Source organism: Peromyscus leucopus, chromosome 5 (assembly GCF_004664715.2).
Source record: "Peromyscus leucopus breed LL Stock chromosome 5, UCI_PerLeu_2.1, whole genome shotgun sequence".
Classification (NCBI taxonomy): Eukaryota; Metazoa; Chordata; class Mammalia; order Rodentia; family Cricetidae; genus Peromyscus; species Peromyscus leucopus.
Window position 1 is genome coordinate 113,110,500 of NC_051067.1, and position 22,692 is coordinate 113,133,191.

A 22,692-nucleotide genomic window follows, 5' to 3' on the forward strand; every position below is an offset into this window, starting at 1 on the left:
TTTTTATATTTTTGGACAGGTAGCATTAAATACTTAGCTAAAATGTGAAAGAATTCAATCTAGCAGGGGATTTCAAATGCTTTTTTTTTTTTTTCAGAGCTAAGGACGAACCCAGGGCTTGCGCTTGCAAGGCAAGCACTCCACCACTGAGCTAAATCCCAAACCTTGAATTTTTATATATCAAGAGAACAAGGCAAGCTGATGGTGGTAAAGCAGCTACCATCCTAGCACTTGGAGGTGGAGGCTGAAGGATCATTAGTTCAAAGTCAACTTCGATACATAGTTTGAATCCAGCCTAGGCTACATGAGACTTTGTCTTTGAAAACACATACACATATACACACCAATACATATAAACTTAAATAAATGAATAAAACAAACTTTAAAAAAAGGAACAGAGGAGAGCTGAGTCTTTCACTGTCATATCTCATCTGGGCAGTCGGGAAATTCACTGGCTAGTGAGTTGGGTATAAACCATGCAAGCTGTAGAATGAATGGCATCATGACAAGGAGATGCCTGCAGCCTTGCCACTAGGGTCAGAAGCCCCTCTATGGTCTAAGATGCACCATTCTATTGCTATTGGTGCGAGGAAGGATATGTTGGATGATGTGCCAGGCGCTGGTTGGAGGTGCCGAGAAGCTGCACCTGAGTAAGGTTTGGTTCTCAAGAGAGCAGAGGGCCGCGTTCCCATCAGTGTTCAGGCACGCAGCGGACACATATATTTGAGGTAGTGATGAGGTCTGTGAAGGAAAGAAAACTGGGTGATTAGACTGTGAGTCGGAGAGGATGGAAGGCAGACGTTTTCAAAGCTCGAGTAAACAACGCCTCTTCCTCTCAAGGAGTAAGATGGGAAGTCAGATCGGCTGATTGGGCCTCGGAGGTCCGGCCAGGCCCGCAGAACAAGCTTTGCGACGGGCTCTGGCAAAGCCTTCCACAGAAAGGCTTGCAGCAGCAACGTGCAGGGACAGAAGACAGCGCGACCACCGGCCCGAGATGTGGCTCTGGACTGTGGACCGATCGCAGCAGGACCGGGGCTCAGGCCTGGCGGCAGACGATCGCCCCAAGTGCCCACCCTGGGCCGAGGCTGTGGTCTGGCTCCGAAGTGCCGGCTCTCTGCAGAAACGGAGCTGGGCGGGAGGCCGGAGAGCGCAGAGACACCTCCCGCGCGCCGCCATCGTGACTGGGGGGGGGGGGAGGCGTCGCGGGAGGGGCGGGGCCTGGCGAGACCCAAACAAGCCCACGTGCGGGCCGGACCGTCGCGGTGACGTCACGGCGCGTTGGCGCGTTGGCGCGTTGGCGCGCGCGCGCCGCCGGCCTTACCCTTGCCGCGGGCCGTAAAGCGCGGAAGGTCGCGGGCCACTGCGGTCCCGGAACTTTCCGCTCCGCGTCCCGTCCCCTCCTCTCCCCATGCCCGGTCCCCCTTTCCGGCCCGCGCCGACCCGCTGCAGCCGTTGTGCTGCCCTTCACTTCCGCCGGGCGTTGCTGAACGCGCTGCCCGCGCTCGCGGGCCCCTGAGGTAAGAAGGCGCCTACGGCTTGCTGGTCCGGGCGGCCTTTCTCGTGCCGTGAACTCCCGCGTCCTCCACGCCCCTGTCCTCTGCGCCTTGGCCTCCGGCTCCTGGTTGTCCTCCCGGTCTCTGAGGCGGTGCGGTTGGGCGTCAGAATTTCAGTCGGCGGACCTGTGCAGACCTCGGGGGACCCGCGCCGGCTGCCCCGGGCCTGCGCGCGGGCTCTCCCTGGACGGCTGGACCTGGGGGCGCTGACTGCCACTAGGACGGGCTCCCAGCCAGCCGTGCTCCCCACACGTCTGCGGGTGGAGTTGTTTTCCCGCCTAGAAATGTGTAGTTCGGTTGTGCTGTCAGAGACTAAGTCAGGGCGGGGGGGGGGGTCTCCAGTGGGTGACTTGAGGGGACTGTTGTGTGTGATACTGGGGTTCGAGTCCACGGTCTCCAAGCCCACTTTGAGCATTTCTGCAATCTTGCTGTCTTGATGTGTAGGAATGGTGTGTGGTCGAGGGTCTAGTTGGAAAGGCATCCTTTATGGGTCCGCTTTTTGGCGGCAGGGACTTGTATCGTTTTCTTAACCTCTCTTTGAGGATCGGGTGCATTTGTCGAAAAACACAGCATCCTCAACCCGCAAGGATCAGACTGCAGAGGCAGATTCTGTTGCTGTTAAACTTGTCCTGGTGATTCCACGGAGTTCCGTGTGGGAGATGCGTCAGGCTACATTCCGCTTTCATTCTTTGTGACCTGTACCTCATCCTGTCACCAGAGGAAGAATTCAGGAGTTGTTAGAGCTGTCACTTCTTTTATTTGTCTTTTAAAGATAGGGTCTCACACTGTAGCCCAGGCTCACCTGGAACCTGGAGCATGCCTCCTGATTCAGCATCTGTTGTGGTGGGATTACAGGTGGGGAGCATTACTTCCAGGCTCGAGCTGTCTGTAAGATCTGAACAGAACCAGTTTGGGTTTTAAGGCTGTTTAGATGCTACTCTAACTAGTAGAAAGACAGTTATTTTCACGAAAATATAAAAATTTTAAAACCTGCTGACCTTTTATTTCGAACGATTTTGACATCTTCAGTGTCTGTTTTCCTGGCTTTACCCCCTTTTCCCATGGAACTTTTGTTTTGCTGCCAGACCTTCTGGAGCAAGATGCGCATGCTTTCTCTTCCTGGTGTACTTTTATCTTTTTTAAGCTACTCCCTTTTTTTTTTATTAATACATTTATGTATTATGAGTGTTTTGGCAACATATATGATGTACGCACCACGTGCATGCTTGATGCCCACGAAGGTCAGAAGAGAGCATTGGATTCATTGGAACTGAAGTTACAGACGATTGTGAGTCCCCATATGGGTGCTGGAAATTGAATCCAGGCCCTCTGCAAGAGCAAGAAGTGCTCTTAACTACTGAGACATCTCTCTAGCCCTCCTGTCCTGATGTACTTTAATCACTAATGCCCTCATCTCTTCACTCTTGAAGGTTATGATGAGCATAAAGTCAACAGTTTTTGTCTTGGCCTTGTCAGACTGGGCATTGAACATGGTTTATTCTTTCCTGAAACTCCTGTTTGTTTTTTTCTTTTCTTCCTTTCTTGCAGCTTGAACATAGACTTCAGAAAAAGTGAGAAAATTCTGAAGAATGGGAGGGGCTTAAGGGAGGAATACTCATGTATTTTACCTTTGCAGTTCTTTTCCCAGCTAGGGAATGAGCTTCTGATTCTGCCTCACAGCTCTTTAGTCTTTGCTTACCTGGATTTCTTTGAAATGCAGTTTGAGCAGGTTGTGATGGCCTACACCTTTAGTCCCAGCACTGAGGAGGCAGAGGCAGGTGGATCTCTGTGAGGTCTAAACCACCCTGGTGGACAAAGCAAGTTCTAGGCCACTGGCTACAACGTGACACCCTGTCTCAAACAACAACAGCAAAACCAAAACAAGCAAACAAACGAAAAAGAAAAGCAGTAGTATTAATCATGATAAATGGTAGGCTCTGGTGCTAGATTTGCTAAGATTGGATTATAGAGTGGTCACTTTATATAATTTTTCTACTTTTATATGTAGGTTTCCTAAAGGATACAGCACAAATTATGTCTGCCCTGTAGAGTCGTACTTAGATTAGTTGAATAGTTGGGAAATGTCTTGCACATTGTAACCACCATCAGAGATGAAACCTCATGCTTGCCTAGCTGCCGCTCTACCCATTGAGCCATCTCCCCAAGCCCCTGTATGTGTTTACTGAGATAGGGTCTTGTTACATCTCCTAGGATGATCTTAAATTCCTTCTCTTTTTGCCTCTTACCTTCTTACTGCTGGGATACAGTTGTCCACTGGCCTGGGAGTTCTATTTAATGAGGGAATGATCCTCTTTTTCTCTCTCCTTCTCTCCATTCCTCCCTCTTTTCTTTCTTTCTCTGCGTTCCTCCCCCTCCCCCTTTACAGCTTTGGAGTGCTGCTTTGATATCAGTTGCCCATTTATATTGCATTGTTTGATTTAGGCTTTCCACAACTATGTGAGATAGATATTTCTAGCCCATATAACAGATAAGGAACCTGACACACAAAAACTTGCTTGAAGTCATACAGGTAATGAGATGTAAGGAGATTTAACCCCTACATGTGCTTGTAGAGCTTGGATTTCTCCACTGGATTGCTATATTATTCCTCCACTAAAATGCCTTACAGATAATTAGAGAGGATGGAAAGTTCTGTTCTAGGAGAAGTACAGAATGTCCTGGGAGAACACAGAAGACTCCCTTACCCAAATACACAATTATATAGGTGTGGAATAGGCTGTGTTCTGAAGAGATACCTTTGCTCAGCAGACAAGTGGCAGGAACTGTGCCAGTTAGAGAAACAATGCACACAGGTCCCGGGCATGGAGGAGAAAGTTAAGCCTGACTCGTTTGAGGAGTAGTCTGCTCCAGCTTGGTGAGAGTTTGAGAGGCGAGAAGAAGAGTGAGGCCAGAGATAAACCACACAGTGAAAGGTGTTGCACTTTGTCGTAAGGAGCTTTGATTTTTCCCTGCAAGCATCAGCCTGTCACTGGAAGGTTGTGAGAAGGGCTGTGAAATAAGATTTCCATGTGGAAGGCTGCTCGCTTGCTCCTGTGTGTGGATTTAGGTGTGTGAGAGTAAGGTGTTCACTAAAAGTTGAAGCTATAAGCCTAAAAGCTTCCTCATATGACAGGGAAGGTCCTGAGGAATGATTGAGGAAGAGAGATGAGAAAGGGAGAAATCCAGGTGACACTGGATTCTGGCATGCGGAGCCACTGGGGACACAGTGTAGGAAAGATGGAGGGGGAGGGAGGGGTGTTTGCATTTGGATGTGCTGGTTTTCCCTGTGGGATCAAGTGGGCATGGTCATTCTGCACATGATAAACAGATCTGAAGCTCAGGGTGCAGGATTCTTGGGTCAGGCCATGCATCATGGTGACATTTAAATCACCCTGGAGAAAGATAGGAAGACTCAAGGTAGAAGATAGACTCCAGCAAAGAGGTGTGGGCCAGGAACCTGTGTGCAAGTGGGAAGAGTGATCTGTGGGCTTCATCAACTATGCTCTAGTGTGATGATGTGAGAGAGAGATCCTCGGAAACCAGCAAATGGAGTGTTTTTGGTGAGAAGTGTCAGCACTATAGTAGGACCAAAGCCTGTTTTTTGTTTTTGTTTTTTTTTTTTTTGGTTTTTCGAGACAGGGTTTCTCTGTGCATCTTTGGAGCCTGTCCTGGAACTCCCTTTGTAGCCCAGGCTGGCCTTGAACTCACAGAGATCCGCCTGGCTCTGCCTCCTGAGTGCTGGGATTAAAGGCAGGCACCGGCGGCACCACCACCACCACCACCACCACCCGCGGCACCCCCCACCACCCGTCGAAAGCCTGTTTTTTGTTGCAGGGGGATGAGGATATTGGAGGTAGAGTATTTTCTGTTTATTAACTGTCAAGTGAAAGATAGGTTTTTGAAAATTTCATTTATTTATTTATTTGAGACAGGGTCTCACTGCATAATGCTGGCTGGCTTGGAGCTTGCTATGTAGATCATGCTGGCTTAACTCTGCGCTTGGGTTAAAGGCATGGTGCCACCATGCCCGGCAAGAATGTCTTTTTTTTTTTTTTTGGTTTTTCGAGACAGGTTTCTTGTGTAGCTTTGCGCTTTCCTGGACTCACTTGTTAGTCAGGCTAGCCTCGAACTTACAGAGATCCGCCTGGCTCTGCTCCCGAGTGCTGTGATTAAAGGCGTGCGCCACCACCGCCCGGCATGAATGTCTTATTTTTAATATTATTTATTTTGTTTTTTTGAGACAGGGTTTCTCTGTATATCTTTGGAGACTGTCCTGGAACTTGCTCTGTAGATCAGGCTGGCCTCGAACTCACAGAGATCCACCTGCCTCTGCCTCCCTGAGTGCTGGGATTAAAGGTGCATACCACCACTGCCCGGCATGTCTTATTTTTAATGTAGTGTTGGTATGAAACACAAGGTCTCAAGTATTGGGCAGTGTTGTTCTGCCACTCAACAAAATTTATTCACCCAAGATTTTTTTTTTTTTCTTTTTTTGGAAACAGGATCTCTCTACATAGCCCTGATTGTCTTGGAACTCAATATGTAGACCAGGCTGGCTTCAAACAGAGATCTAGAGATCTGTCTGCTGGCACTCCCAGCCTCAAGAATAAGTTTTTGTTTAAAAATTTCAGCTGGGGATTGCAGAGATGGCTCAGTGGTTAAGAGCACTGACTGCTTTTCCAAAGTGCAGCACCCATATGGCGATAAAAGTCTGTAACTTCAGTTCCAATGGAATCTGGTGGCTTTTTTTTTTCTTCCTCTGGTACTGTATACATGTGTTGCACAAACAAATATGCAAGTAACACACTCATACACATAAAACAAACATACAAACAAGCAAACTCAGTGGTAGAACTAGGGTGGTGCACACCTGTAATCGACACTTTGGGATGTGTATGTAGGAAGATCAGGAGTTCAGGGTTACATGTGGCTGCACAGTCTAGGGTACTTAAGATTTTGTCTCAAGAACAAGGACAGAAATCTCAGTGGCCATTGTCTAGTCACTAAGGTATGAGGAAATTGGAACTTGGGGCTTGAATGGTAGAAGACAAAATTCTAGGAAATTAGCATGCACACTGGTATCAATGATTGTGATATGGGAACTCCTAGTTCCTTTCTGTATTTGAATTTTTACAAAATTCAAAATTTTTGTATAATTCCAAATTTTTTGAAATAATTTTATGATGGGGCACTTTTGTCTCTTTTATTAGATTACCTAGTAGGAACTTGAGCATATTATCATGCTGAGGAGAAGGAGCAAATGGCAGGGAATCATTGATTGCAGGGTGTAAAAGAGTCAGTAGATTGGTCTAAGGTACAGAGAAGGCAGGATGAAGGGGTTCTAACACTTGTGGAGAGATATTGATGAAATTATTAAGGCCACTCCATGTAGTTAAAAGGGAGGTTTATTTAGTGGCGTAACTTACAAATGAAGGGATAGGTAGGTTGCATGGTCTGGGAAAGACGTAGCACAGTCCAGCGGTGTTCTCTGGAGAACTCTGCTCGGTCTACCTCCAGCATCCAGGGTCCAGGAACCAAGAGAGTTGGCACATCCAGATCTCAGGTCTTCAGGGTCCTCCCTTGGCCTCGCCTTGTAGGTGTGACAGTTACCGAAACCTCAATGGGGGTTGGAACTTCCAGATCAAAGCTGGAATGGCTACCCACTACAGAAAGACTCAACCTATTGAAGGTTTCAGGAATGAACTGGGGGAAGCTTTCTGTTCAGGAAGGGAAGAAAGCAGGTATGTAGAAGGCTTAGAGAAGATCATGCTGTGGGCTCAGAACCCTGAGTAGAAATGCTTATGGTTTTCCATGTCATTTCTTAGAGCTGGTACAAGCCTGTTAACCTGAGTCACAAAGGAGCAGGGGTGTCTTAGTTAGATTTCTATTGCTATAATAAAACATCATGACGAAAAGCAACTTGGGGAGGAGAGGGTTTATTTCATCTTACAAATCTTACAGGTCCATCATCCTGGGAAGTCAGGGCAGGAACTTGAAGGCAGGAACTGATGTGGAGACCATGGAGTACTGCTTATTGGTTTACTCACCATAGCTTGCTCAGCCTGCTTTTTGTTTGTATATTTGAGACAGGGTCTTTTTCTATATCCCTGACTGTCTTGGAACTCATTCTGTAGACTAGGCTGGCCTCAAACTCACAGAGACCCACATGCCTTTGCCTCCCAAGTGCTGGGATTAAAGGCATGAGCCACAGTGCCTGGCTGATCAACCTGTTTTCTTAAATAACCTCATGCATGAGCAACCAGCACTCGTGCCCAGCGGGCTCGTAGCAGGGCGCTGGCAACTGTCCACAGTTAGCTGGGCCCTCCCATATCAATCACCAAGAAAATATATCACAGACCTGCCCACAGATCAGTCTGGTAGGGGCATTTTCTCAGTTGAGGTTCCCACTACCCAAATGATTCTGGCTTGTGTCAAGCTGACATAAAACCAGCTAACACAAGGGTCTTTTCCAAGCATGACCAAGTGGTAATGGTTGATAATGGAATAGGGAGGACAGTCAGTAGAACAGGGCGAAGATAATGTGTAGCATTGTCTTCTCCAGGGAGAGCTGTGTTTTCCTTTGGGACAAGGGGTGGAGGGAGTGTTAGTAAAAGGCTGGGTGTTTAACTTGGAAATGTGGGCTACAGAGCCCAGTGGAGAATTTGAGATGAGGTTGGGTTTATAGATAGAAACTGGTTGTATGAAGATTAGATTTTAGAAAACTACTCAAGCAAAGAAGTTTATGTCTTTGTTATATTTTTTTTATTTTATTTTACAATACCATTCAGTTCTACATATCAGCCACAGGTTCCCCTATTCTCCCCCCTCCCACTCCCTCCCCTTACCCCAGCCCACCCCCATCCCCACCTCCTCCAGGGCAAATCCTCCCCGAGGACTGCGATTAACCTGGTAGACTCAGTCCAGGCAGGTCCAGTCCCTTCCTCCCAGACTGAGCCAAGTGTCCCTGCATAAGGTCCAGGTTTCAAACAGCCAACTCATGCAATGAGCACAGGACTTGGTCCCACTGCCTAGTTGCCTCCCAAACTGATGAAGCCAATCAACTGTCTCACCTATTCAGAGGGCCTGATCCAGCTGGGGGCCCCTCAGCTTTTGGTTCATAGTTCATGTGTTTCCATTCATTTGGCTATTTTTTTTCAATAATTGAGTAAAACCGAAATTTATTATAAGCCACAGTCGTCCTAGGGACCTCCATGCTATATATATAGCCTCTATGGTTCTATGGGTTGTGGTCTGATTGTTCTTTATTTTATGTCTAGAATTCACTCAGGATAATTTTTTCTAGTTCCATCCGTTTGCCTGCAAATTTCATGCTTTCATTGTTTTTCTCTGCTGAGTAGTACTCCATTGTGTATATGTACCACATTTTTTCTCTTTGTTATATTTTTGTCTTGGAATTTTTTGAGATGTGGTTTTATGTAGCCCAGGCTGGTCTGCAATTCAAAATCTTCCTGCTTTAGCCTCTCAAGTGCTGAGTGATAGTTATGGGTCACTGTACCAGACCATGAACCTTGAGATAGAGCCTAACAGGAAGCCAGAAGTGATTTCTCTGTGCACTCTGTCTGCCCAGTTCTGAGTGCTAGAGAGATGGCCCAGTGGTTAAGCAGCATCGTTGGCTATTCTTCTAAGATGCCCTGGTTTGATTCCCAGCACCTACATAGAGGCTCACAACGATCTGTAACTCCATTCCTAGCAGATCTGACACCTCTTCTAATCTCCTCAGGCACCATGTAAATGTATGGTGCATAAACATACATGTACATGTAAATGTATGTGCATAAACATACATGCAGACAAAACATTGATGTATAAAAATAAAGCTAGAGGCTGGAGAGATGGCTCAGAGAGGTTAAAGAGCTCACTGGCTGCTCTTCCAGAGGTCCCAAGTTCAATTCCCAGCAACCACATGGTGGCTCATGACCATCTGTAGTGAGATCTGATGCCCTCTTCTGGCATACATGCCAGAGCACTGTATACATAATAAATAACTGTATCTTAAAAAAAATCTAAAAGACATTTTAAAAATGCAGTTCTGAGAGTCCTCTCTGATGGTGTATATGTGTAGTTGGCCTTAGAGGACATTGACCAATGGAGAGTCTGTAAATCCAGATGCTGGTAATGGAGGTGGTGGCAGCTTTACTAGCTGCTCTGATTACCACATATCTGCCACCCTGTGTCTTAAGCTCTTTGTTTGTTTGTTTTGTGTTTTGTTTTTCTTTCTTTTTTTTTTAAAGACTTATTTATTATGCATACAGTGTTCTGCCTACATGTTTGCCTGCAGGCCAGAAGAGGGCACCGATCTCATTACAGATGGTTGTGAGCCACCATGTGGGTGCTGGGAATTGAACTCAGGACCTTTGGAAGAACAGCCAGTGCTCTTAACGGCTGAGCCATCTCTCCAGCCCCTGTGTTTTGTTTTTCAAGACAGGGTTTCTCTGTGTAGCTTTGGAGTCTGTCCTGGAACTCGATTTGTAGACCAGGCTGGCCTCAAACTCACAGAGATCCTCCTGGTTCTGCTTCCTGAGTGCTGGGATTAAAGGCATGCGCCACCACCGCCCAGCGTGTCTTAAGCTCTTTAATGCTGGCATAGTCTGCCAGAAGGTCAGGCTTTCGTTTCTTGAGAATTAAACAGTTCTTTGTATTCCTGTTAGATTTTGTTGAAACTTTTCCCCCCAGCCAGTAAGTAACTTCTTGTATACTGGGCCACACCAGATCAAATATTCAGTCTCTTGTGGTTGGGTTCTTCCTTCAGATCGTATTACCCAGCATTCACTTAATTCCTTATTACCATTCTAAGCAGATATGATAGTCAGACCTGTTCTGTTGTCTCTAGTGTGTGTGTTTCCTATGTCTTTATCTCTGTCTAGACTTTACTTTTCCAAGGCTCAACTTAAATCCTACTTTGAGTATGATCCTTTTCCTGATGACCTTAGCCTTTACCCTTTTCTTTAGCCTGTTAATATTATCTCGTAGAAATATGTATGATTTAGCTAGGCAGTAGTGGCCCGTGCCTTTAATCCCAGCATTCAGGAGGCAGAGGCAGGAGCATCTCTATGAGTTCGAGGCCAGTCTGGTCTACAGAGTGAGTTTCAGGACAGTTAAGTCTACACAGAGAAACCCTATCTCAAAAAACAAAACAAAACAAAACAAAAATGTATGACTTGTGTGTAAATGATAAGGTAAAACCCTTTCCTTCTTCCCATGGAAAGGTGTCTAATAGTTTAGTCTTCACTGCTTCCTTTGGGGCAATCCAGGCCTTTTTTCACTGGGCTCCGGGTCCTGTCTCTTCTTTTCCCAAGTACTCCATTCTTTGTTTGTGCGTTTCCCTGGCTGTTCTGCTGGATTACTGGTGGTGAACTCAGCTACAGGCCCTGTGGCAAAGTGCCTCTACCCACTAAGCTATCTCACTGGCTTGTATTCTTTCTTTCTGTCTGTGTCTCTCTGTCTGTCAGTATCTATCTTTAGACAAGATCTCTTACCCAAGCTGGCCTGGAAATCTCAGTGTAGCTGAGATGACCTTGGATTTCTGGGGATCCTCCTGTCTCCACCTCTCAAGTGCTAGGATTATAGGCTGTGCTGCTAGGCCTAGATTAGACTTCTTTATGCTTGTTTTTTGTTTGCCTGCTTGTTTTATTTATTTTGTTGTTGTTATTGTTGTTGTTGGTGGTGTGTGTGTGTGTGTGTGTGTGTGTGTATTTTAAACAGGATCTCCCTATGTAGTCCTGGCTGTCCTGGAACTTTTTATGTATACCAGGTTAGCTGTGAACTCACAGAGATTCATCTGCCTCTGCTCTAGAGTTTAATTCTCCTCTGGGATTAAAGGCATGTGACACTTTGCCTGGCCCTCATTTATTTATTTGTTTGTTTGTTTTGTTTTGAGCAGAATCTGAAACATAGGTCCTCAAATATATGTCAAATGAGTGGCTGTTGTTCTTTATTAAATTCTGTTCTCATTAGTCCTACAAACTGAGTTAAATGGAGTGAAAAATGTTTGTTTTTTTTTCTTTTTAGTTTAGTCTTTGGATCTTCTTGGCTGAGTGAAACCATATCTCTTAGTTGGTCATGCTTTATCGGCTGCTGTCAATTGTCCAGAGACAAAGAACTGGCCCAGGATGGCAGACATGGTCATCAGGAAGAAGCATCACGTCAGCTGCCGAGGCACAGTCCATTGCCCTGCCTGCCCAGGCTCAGGTGGTCATCTGTGGGGGTGGCATCATGGGTACATCCGTGGCCTATCACCTCTCCAAAATGGGATGGCAGGATATTATCCTTCTGGAGCAGGGCAGGTAAGGATCGCATTGGTCTGACTTGGGGTTTGCTGCAATAACAGTATAGGGCTCCTTCATTCCCTGTCTTTTCCATAATGTCAGACCTGTAGCTAATCTAAATGTTGTACACAAGTGTGAAAAGACCCAAGGTGAAATCTGCACTGTGGTTAGATATGTTCTAGCACTCATGTTTTCTGCATTTTAGAGAGGCAGCAAATTTCAACAGTGTCTTAAAATGACATGTATTCATAGCCCAGCTCATCTTACTCTCTGCTGTCATCCTCTTCACACAGCACAGCTGCATTCTCTGCTCATGAGCTGAACAGAAGGGGCTACATTCTACCCATTTTCTTATATTAATTTTCATTTAATTCAGCATAGTTTTAGATTTACTGAGCTTGGGAGACAGTCCAACAATTAACACTGGATACTCTTTAACAGGACCCAGGTTTGGTTCCCAGCACTCACAAGGGAGGTCATAGCCATCTGTAACTCCAGTTCTAGGGGATCTGACAGTCTTTTCTGGCCTCTGTGGACATAAAGCACACATAGTATGCAGATATATGTAAACAAAACACCCAAACACAAAAATAAATAAATTTAAAAATGACTATTATAATGTAAGGTGTGTATGTACATGGATGGTTCTTTCCTCTACTTTTGTTTTTTGGGGGTGGGTAAAGATTTTTTTTGAGACAGGATTTCTCTGTGTAGCTTTTTGGAGCCTGTTCCTGGATCTCCCTCTGTAGACCAGGCTGACCTCGAACTTACAGAGATCCTCCTGCCTGCTTCTGCCTCCCGAGTGCTGGGATTAAAGGCGTGTGCCAACACCTGGCTAAGATTATTATTATTTTTTTTTTTCTTGAGACAGGGTTTCACTATGTAGCCCTGGATGTCCTAGAACTCACTCTGTAGACCAGGCTGGCCTCGAACTCAGAGTGAATGCTGGGATTAAAGGTATGTGCTGCCACCACCCAGCAGTCTTTTTTTTTTTTAATTGTGTGTGTGTGTGTGTGTGTGTGTGTGTGTGTGTGTGTGTGTGAGAGAGAGAGAGAGAGAGAGAGAGAGAGAGAGAGAGAGAGAAGAGAAACAGGTGCAGAGAGAGAGAGAGAGAGAGAGAGAGAGAGAGAGAGAAGAGAAACAGGTGCCAGAGAGCATCAAGTAAGTTGGAATTAACAGGTTGTTGTAAGCTACTGTGTAGGTGCTAGGAACCAAACTCGGGTCTTTTGAATAACAGCAAGTTTATTTAACCACTGAGCCATTTCCCCAGTCCTTTATTTTTTGTTTATTGTTTATGTGTATGACTATTTTGCCTATAGATATGTCTCTATAACACATATGTGCCTAGTACCTTCGGAGGCCAGAAGAGGGTGTTGGAAACACCTCCTGGAACTAGAGTTACAGATGGCTCTGAATTGCTATGTAGGTGCTGGGAATCAAATCCAGGTCCTCTCCAGAGCAACAAGTGCTCTTAACTGCTAAGACAGAGTGTCACTGTTGATTTGGCTGGCCTGGAACTCATAGAGATCTGCTTGTCTCTGCCTCCAGAGTTGTGAGATTAAAGGCATGTGGTGCCATGCCCAGCTGGAGGTACAGACTCATTGTGAGCCACCATGTGGGTGCTGGGAATCAAACCTGAGTCTTTGTAAGAACAACCAGTGCTCTTAACCTGCTGAAACTTCTAGCCCTAGAACCTGGACTTAATCCATAGATACAAGTGAGTCTTGCTAACAGTGTCTTGCATCTGCTGCAGGCTGGCTGCTGGCTCCACAAGGTTCTGTGCTGGCATCCTAAGCACTGCTAGACATTCAAGCATTGAACAGAAGATGGCAGACTATTCAAACAAACTCTACCATCAGTTAGAGCAAGAAACAGGGATCCAAACAGGTAAACAGACAATCTGCTGTTTATTGGTCTTCTCGTCTCCAAACCCTTACTCAGTAGTTGCTGTTTGGTCCTGTGCTCTGTCTAATCTGGTGATTAAGACTTGTGTTTGAGGGTTGGTGCACTTTAATAGCACTTGGAGGAGAGGAGGGACTTGTGAGGAGCTGGTACAAGTGAAGAAAGCAAAGAATAAGAAATTCGAAAAAAAAAAAAAAAAAAAAAAAAAGACTTGTGTTTGAGAATTTGCCTTAAGCCAGGGTGTTCCTTTGGGCAGGTCATGTATCTTGCCTTCTTTACCTATAGAGTGAAGAAATTACAATCAGTATCCCAGGTCATTTTCAGAATCTATAACTTTTTTATTTATTTATTTATTTTTTTGGTGAGAGTGCTTGGGATTGAACCCAGATCCTGAAGAACCTATCATTATTGTCATGATAGGAAAGTTTTCCTAGGCCGTTTTAAAAATATATTTCACTCATTTAAGTATAGTAAGTGGCAGCACTTAGCTCCTAAGCAAGAGAAGGAGAAAGAGCAAATGTTCAGGTCTTAGCAGATTAAATCAACTCAAAAAACTTAACCAATAAAATATAGAAATAACATTATATGTATAGTTAGGGGAAAATAGCACTATATACATACATATATATTAGCATTAGTGTTAGTATTATATTATTAGTGTTAGTAATAGTATTAGTATAGTACTAAGATAAATAGTACTCTCCTAATACTGGGGACTGGCGTGGAGGCCAACGAGGGGGATGTAAAGAGAATGAACTGTTTTAAGGACAGGAATGCTAATAAACAATATGATCCCATTTGATGATGCAATGGGAGAAGGGACTACTAGTTGGCACAGAATTGATGGATTATCCAGAAACTGAGTATAGTTCAGTTTTCTGGATAATGAAATGAAATGCTGTTGTTTTGTTTGCTTCTAGTCCTCCCCTGGGGGACATCACCAGGCTCCCTGTGGGGTAACTCAACACGGCCACCAAGGACTTTGACACGAACTCAGTAAAAGTAGTTCTGCCATGTTGCTTGAATTGAATTTTTCTTTCTTAATTTTTCTTTATTTATTCTTGACTTTTTAAGACGGGGTTTCTCTGTGTAGCCTGGGACTTGCTCTGTACACCATGCTGGCCTCAAACTCAGAGATCCGCCTGCCTCTGCCTCCCAAGTGCTGGGATTAAAGGTGTGCGCCACCCCTACTCGGCTAAAAAATTTTTTTTAAGATTTATTTTATTTATGTATATGTGCATGTCTGTGTCTCTGTGTGTGTCTGTACACATGTATATGTACCCTCAGAGGCCAGAGAAGAGTGTCAGGACAAGTGAGAGACTCCATTTTGGTTGGATTGAATCTGATGGCAACTGTGGTGCTTGAGTCAAATATTAACTAGAGTTTGAGTCAGATGTGGGTCTATAGGGTGGACCAAGGGTGGAGCATTGACTCCCAGTCCACTGATTGAGTTTCTGTTGATGAGTTTTGTATTATTCAGCTGGATAGATTTGAGGAGAGTTAGGATCACAGACTTCATTTTGTATGTTAAGCTAGCCTAGGATGAGTTCTGGGTCACAGTGTAGAAGCCTTTATTGACTTGTCTTTTATGCCCGTGAGGCAGCAGAGAGGTGGGGAATAGTGAAGAGTTAGGCCTTTCACCTGCCCCCTTCCTTGTGGTGTGCCAGTGATGCAGTGGAAGGGAGCTGGGAGCTTCAGTGGTGGAGATCCTGTTAAAGAGTGTACGTGGGCTGGCGAGGCGGCTCAGCGGGTAAAACGCTGCTGCCAAGTCTGACGGCCTGGTTCAGTACCTGGGACCCACGTGGTGGAAGAGAGGATTGACTCCCACAAGTTGTCTTCTGACCTCCACACAAGTGCCATGGCACACATAAGCTCCCTCTGCCAGAAAAATAAATAAAAATGTAGTAATTCTTAAAAAGGCAGAGAGCAATGTACATGTGTAAACTACCATGATACTTGTTTTTTCCCTATTATTTGTGTTTGTGATGTGCATGTTATGTATGCAGTGGTCAGAGGAAACTTCCACTTCACTGAGACAGGGTCTTTTGGTTTTTCGAGACAGGGTTTCTCTTTGTGCCTTTACTGGATTTCACTCTGTAGCCCAGGCTGGCCTCAAACTCACAGAGATCTGCCTGCCTCTACCTCCTGAGTGCTGGGATTAAAGGCATGCGCCGCCGCCGCCCGTCAAGGCAGGGTCTTGTTTGTGTCACTCTGCATACTCCAGGTTAGCTAGCTCACCAGCTCTGGGCAGTTCTGTCTTCACCTCCCATTTTGTCCTAGGAATGCTGGACTTGCCGATGACAGCCACTGAATCCAACTTTTTGTGGGTTCCAGGAATTTAACTCAGGTTACCAGGCCTGCATGGCAGGCACTTTTACAACCACTGAAGCATCTTGCCAGCCCTTGCTCTGTTTTTGTTATTAAGGCTGAAGACACGTGTATAATCTAAATTTAGCGTGAAGAATAGGATCTTGAAGAGGATCCTCTTGCCGCCTCCTTCTAAGTACTGTGATTAGAGATATGTGCCATTCACAACCATAGTCTTTTCATTGGCACGTGACCGAATTTTATCAAGTAAACAGAATCAATGTGACTAAAAGCTAATAGTTTTTGGGCTGGGGTTGTAGATCAGTGGTAGAGTCTTTGCTTGGCATATGGGAAGCCTTGTGTTTGGTTTCTAGCAATGAAGAAGATAAGAATTAAAACGGTCGGTTTTTACTGAGTGATGTAAGATAGCTGAGTAAGGTGCTTGCTGCCAAGTCTGATAACCTGAGTCCAGTTCCTGGGTCTTACGTGGTAGGAGAGAATCAACTCTTGCAAGTTGTCCTCAGAGCTCTGTGTGTAGTCTGTGGCATGTGTGCATCTACATTAAATAGATAAATATATTTAAAGATTTATTTACTTATTTATTTTTGGATTTTTTTTTTTCCCTGAGACAGGGTTTCTCTGTGTAGTTTTGCACCTTTTTCCTGGAACTCACTTGGTAGCCCAGGCTGGCCTCGAACTTCACAGAGATCCTGCCTGCCTCTGCCTCCCGAGTGCTGGGATTAAAGGCGTGTGCCACCACTGCCCGGCCAATTTTTGGATTTTTTTTTTTTGTTTGTTTTTGTTTTTGTTTTTTGAGACAGGGTTTCTCTGTGTAGCTTTGCGCCTTTCCTGGAACTCACTTGGTAGCCCAGGCTGGCCTCGAACTCACAGAGATCCACTTGCCTCTACCTCCTGGAATTAAAGGTGTGTGCCACCACTGCCCGGATAAAGATTTATTTTCATTAAAAAAAAAAAAACGAGTATTTGGGCTAGAAAGATGCTCAGAGGTTAAGAATACTGGATGCTCTTCCAGAGGTCCTGAGTTCGATTCCCAGCAACATGGTGGCTCACAACCATCTGTAGTGAGATCTGATGCCCTTTTCTAGTGTACAGGCGTACATGCAGATAGAGCACTTGTTTACATACAAAATAAATAAATAAATCTTTTAAAAATTGTGCATATTTATGTATCTCTGTGTAGGTATGTGCACATGAGTGCAGGTGCCTGCAGAGGCCAGAGAAGTTGGATCCCCCTGGAGCTGGAGTTACAGGAGGTTGTAAGCTCCCTGATGTGGGTGCTAGGAATTGAACTCAGATCCTTTGGAAGAAAAGTATGTGTGCTTAAGTGTAGTCATCTCTCTAGCCCTAAATAAATATATTTAAAGTCACTATCTGCTGATTTTTACAAAATAGAAATACAGAAAATAAAACTACTGAGATTGATAGGTATAAAACAGGATACAGCTGTCCCAGTCAGGAAGGGTAGTGACATGTTAAGTCTCAATTTGTATAATTTTGGCTTTAAAAATCATATGTAGCCGGGCGGTGGTGGCGCACGCCTTTAATCCCAGCACTCGGGAGGCAGAGCCAGGCGGATCTCTGTGAGTTCGAGGCCAGCCTGGGCTACCAAGTGAGTCCAGGAAAGGCGCAAAGCTACACAGAGAAACCCTGTCTCGAAAAACCAAAAAAAAAAAAAAAAAAAAAAAAAAAAAAAAAAAAATCATATGTAGCTGTGAGTAGTGGCACACACCTTTAATTCCAGCACTCAGGAGACAGAAGCAGGTAAATCTCTTGTGAGTTCAAGCCAGTCTGATGTACATAGTGAGTTCCAACATAATAAGACCCTGTCTTGAAAACAAATAAACAGACAAAATCATATATTTATTTTGAAGATTAATTTTTGTTTTATATGTATGTCTTAGTCACTGTTCTGTTGCTGTGAGGAGACACTATGACCAAGGCAACTTATAAAATGAAGTGTTTAATGAAGGGTTGGAATCCATGACCATCATGGCAGGAAGCGTGGGGGAAGGCCAGCAGGCATGGTACTGGAGCAGTAGCTAAGGGCTTACATCTGATCTGCAAGATGGAGGCAGAGAGAGTGTGAGATTGAGCCTGGTGTGGACTTTTTTAAAGCCTCAAAGTCCAACCCCAGTAATACACCTTCTGATCCTTCCTAAACAGCCCATCATCTGGGAACCAAACACTATATATATGAGCCTGTGGGGACCATTCTCATTCAAACCACCACGTTCTATGTGTATTTTGTTGGCTGCATGTGTGTGTATATATGTACTGTGTATGTGCCTGGTTCCCGTGGAGGCCAAAAGAGGGTTTTGGCTCTTGGAACTGGAGTAAGGGTGGTTGTAAGGCAACATGTGGGTTCTTAGAACTGACCATGGGTCCTCTGCAAGAATATCAAGGGCTCTTAACTGCTGAGCCTTCTTCCCAGCCCCACTTTTGAATCATTGTAACATTTGTATATTCAGATACAAAAATCTTGAAGGATGGGAAGAGATGAACAGTATTTCAAGTAACTATCACACTAAAGTAAGGTAAAATAATTAGCCTAGGGAGCTTTTGACCATGGAATGTTTATTTCTGTGTTTTAAGCCAGGGTCTTACTGTGCTGCTCTGGCTGTACTGGAACTTCTAGGCTCCAAGGACTCTCTTATTATACCAGCTTCTTGTGTATCTGAGATTATAGATGCATCACATTATGTCCATTTTCACCAGGGTGTTTAAACTGTTTCCTCTTAGTCTAAAGACAGATACATTTGATACAAATTGAGCCTTAACTAGAAAGTTTGTTTCCTGAAGAGATGTAGACAGTTCTGGTTTTTTTCTATTTATCCTGGGATTCAGCAAATGAGTAATATATGACAGTAACTGGAAAATAAATACAAGAAGGATAAAGGATAAGGATAAAGGATAAGAGGAGGAGGGTGTATTACTTGTTGCTGGGAACAAAATGCCTGACAAAATCAACTTGAAGGGTTCATTTTAGCTTAAGGTTTGAGGGTACCGACCACCGTGGTGGAGAAGCCACAGTGAGAGGAACAGGAGGCTTGTGGTCACAGTCAGGTAACACAGATGAGTGTCATGTTGTGCTTGCTGCCTTCTCTTTATTCCATCTGGAGCCCCAGCCCATGGGATGGTGCTTCCACGTTCGGGGTAGGCCTTTGATTCTCAGGTAAACCTCCCTGGACATGCCCTCACAGACGTGCCCAGATGGTTGTTTTCTAGGAGAACCTAAATCCTAAATCAGGTTGGCAGTCAAGAAGAACTATGAGGGTACAGTCTTGAAGGAAGCTGCAGCTCATGCTTGTAATCTCAGCATTTGGAGGTTATAGCAGGAATGAATAGTGCCATGACTTTCAGAACAGCCTGGGTTAAAGAATTAGACTCTGTCTTAAAAACAGAACACGGGGCTGGAGAGAGAGCTCAGTGATTGAGAGCATGTACTGTTCTTCCAGAGGACTTGAGTTTAGTTCTCGGCACCCAAATCAGGAAGCTTATAATTGCCTGTAACTCCGGCTCCAGGGAATCTAACACCCACGTCTGGACTTTAGAAGCACTGTGTTCACCTACACAAACACAGACAGGTGGATCTCTGAGTTTGAGGCCAGCCTGGTCTACAGAGTACCAGGACAGCCAGGGCTACACAGAAAAACCCTGTCTCAAAAAACAAAACAAAAAAATAAGTGAATAAAATCTTTAAAAAGAAACAAACAGGGCTAGGGACATAGCTCACATCATATGGAATGCTTGCCTCATTCATGAAGCCCTGGGTATGATCCTTAGCACTGTATAAACCAGGTATGCTGGTACATGCTTGTAAATTCAGCACTTAAGAGGTAGGTGTGGGAGGATCAGGAGTTCAGGGACAGCCTGGAATACTTGAAATCTTTCTAGAGAGAGAGAGTGCGCTAGGGAGCACTCACTGGTGAAATGGCTTAGTAGATAAAATTTCTTTCTATGCAAGACTGACAACCTGAGTTCAATCCCCTGAACCCATACTGGAAGGAGAGAACAGACCCCTAAGAAGGTTGTCCTTTAACTTCCACACGTGTGCTATGGCACTTGTATATATCTACTCATATACATCAGGTATACTCATTAATAGTAAATTTTTTGGTTTTAGTTTTTTGAGTCTGGGTCACTTTATGTAGCTCTGCCTATCCTGGAACTTGCTCTGTAGACCAGGCTGGCTTCAAACTCAGATCTATCTCTGCCTTCCAGGTGCTGGTATTAAAGGCATGCGCTATTAGGTTCAGCTATAAAATTTTTGTTTTTTGATACAGGGTTTGTCTGTGTAGCTTTGGAGCCTGTCCTGGAACTTGCTCTGTAGAGTAGGCTGGCCTCAAACTTAGAGATCCACCTGCCTCTGCTTCCTGAGTTCTGGGATCAAAAGGTGTGTGCCACCACCACCCAGCAAGAAAATTTTTGTTTTTGGTTTTGTTTTTGTTTTTCGAGACAGGGTTTCTCTGTAGCTTTGCGCCTTTCTGGAACTCGCTTTGTAGACCAGGCTGGCCTGGAACTCACAGAGATCCGCCTGCCTCTGCCTCCCAAGTGCTGGGATTAAAGGCGTGCACTAACACCGCCCGTCTCAAAAAATTTTTTAAGAGGGGAAGAAAAAAATGAATGTGGAAGGAGGTGAACCAGAGGTGGCATTGGGTCTTGGTTTCAGAAGACCTTCCCACCCAAGAGGAATCAAAACTTATTAAATAGCTTAATTCCAGCAAACTTCCAGCTGTAGATAGCCTAGTGGCCAGGACATAGAGAAGAGGAATGAGTTATTTAGAACATTACTGCCTCTGCAGGACGTGAGAGTCATTCACCCATTTGCTCAAGACTGAATGTTCTAAGAAGGTCCACTTGGCTGTTTTTACGTTACAGCTTGTTATTTGGCTGTACTGGGGAAGGAGTGGGAATCTGGTGACCAGTGTCATGAATGGCTTTTACCAAAGAATGTACTCCCACCAAGACTAAAAAGGAAAGAGGTAAACCATCTAAAAGGGATAAACAGGGAGATGAGTTCTTGCCCTAATAAGACTTTTAGCCATGGTAACTTTCATTATTATTATGAATGCTTTTTTAAATTATTTTTATTTTATGTTCATTGGTGCCCCACCTGCACAATTGTCTATGTAAGGGTGTCAGATCTTGGAGTCACAGATAGTTGTGAGCTGCCATGTGGGTGCTGGGAATTGAACCCGGGTTGTGTAGAAGAGCAGTCAGTGCTCTCAACTGCTGAGCCATCTCTGCAGCCTATGAATGCTTTTATATATGTTAGAATTCTAGTTGACCCTCACAAAACTGTGAGCTGTCGTTATGTCTCCAGTATGTTTTAAATTTTGCTAGAAGCCCAAAGGGAGCAAATTCACTTATTCAAGGATAGTGAGTGGAAGCCCTAGGATTCATTATTGAACAAATCTTGATTGGTCTTATAATAAAAACCTGGAGCCAGATAGTGATGTAAATGCTGAAAGATCAGAGAGACAAAGGAACAAGCCACTAGAGATACTTGTCACCACTACCAACCCTTAGGCCGAAAGGGAGGCGAGATCCTGTCTCCATGAATCCTCAGACTGAATACCTCTGAGCTCTCAGCCAAAGGGGCTCTGAACTAGTCTCCTCCTGCCTTATATTTCTTTCTCCACCCAGCCATATTCTTCCTGTCTCAACCTTCCTGGTGCTGGGATTAAAGGCGTGTGACTCCAAAGTACTGGGATTAAAGGTGTGAGTCTCCACTGCCTGGCCTCTGTGTTTAATCTAGTGGCTGGCTCTGTCCTCTGATCTTCAGGCAAATTTTATTGTTAGAGTACAAACAAAATATCACCATAATTCATAATAGGTCTAACCTATAAATCTAGTGGATTCCTCTGGACTGCTCACTTGATTGACTTTTCTTACAGGGTACTTAAGGACAGGCTCAATCTGTCTGGCCCAAACTCAGGATCGGTTGATCTCTCTGAAGCGTATCAACTCAAGGCTGAAGTATGTAAGAGACTAGATACCCCTCCTGACTTTACTCACTTTACCTCTGCCAGAGAGCCTATGAATATTTTACCCCTTGTGTTCTGCGGCAGTGTTGTAGGTATCCCTTCTGAGATCATCTCCCCGAAGAAAGTGACTGAACTTCACCCTCTCCTCAATGTGCATGATCTGGTGGGGGCCATGCATGTTCCTGAGGATGCAGTTGTATCCTCTGCTGATGTGGCTCTTGCCCTGGCAAGTGCTGCCTCCCAGAATGGTGAGTGGGGCTTTGTGTTTTTATTTAGTTATTTAGTTAGTTTGTTGTTGTCATTTTTTGCATGGGTTTGGGAAGAAGATGTTCTCTAAGAGAATATCATGATAGGTGACACTGCCGACTTAGGAGTGGAGAAAGTATCTTCATTGGGATATTCAGTTTTCCAGTTTTGACCACTGCACTATATTTTTCAGTTGATCCATTGGGTATTTTCTTCAGTGTCAATTTTTTTTCTTGTTCTAAGGAACTACTTGTGCTGATTAATACACATTAGACTTATGAGAGTCCCTGCCCCTGGATTTGAGAAGTGCCAAGGCTAGAGAAACATTGGAGAGTTTAACCTATAGCTTAAATATGCTGCAGTAAATCAGAAAGACTTATTAATGTCCAG

General features: G+C 44.6%; 1 protein-coding gene across 2 annotated transcripts in view; it reads left to right on the plus strand.

Moving 5' to 3' along the window:
• Nucleotides 1-1,303: 1,303 nt before the first annotated feature.
• Nucleotides 1,304-22,692, plus strand: part of Pdpr (pyruvate dehydrogenase phosphatase regulatory subunit) — a 45,728-nt gene continuing 24,339 nt past the window's right edge. The window contains exons 1-5 of one of the 2 annotated variants that reach the window (XM_028891050.2): nucleotides 1,304-1,517; nucleotides 11,583-11,857; nucleotides 13,593-13,726; nucleotides 21,967-22,048; nucleotides 22,141-22,304. In XM_028891050.2, coding sequence (XP_028746883.1) covers nucleotides 11,634-11,857; nucleotides 13,593-13,726; nucleotides 21,967-22,048; nucleotides 22,141-22,304 — 604 coding nt within the window. In that variant the 5' untranslated portion in view covers nucleotides 1,304-1,517; nucleotides 11,583-11,633. Of the gene's footprint in view, nucleotides 1,518-11,582; nucleotides 11,858-13,592; nucleotides 13,727-20,947; nucleotides 21,052-21,966; nucleotides 22,049-22,140; nucleotides 22,305-22,692 lie in introns of those variants that run through there. The other variant, XM_028891051.2, reaches the window with a different exon arrangement.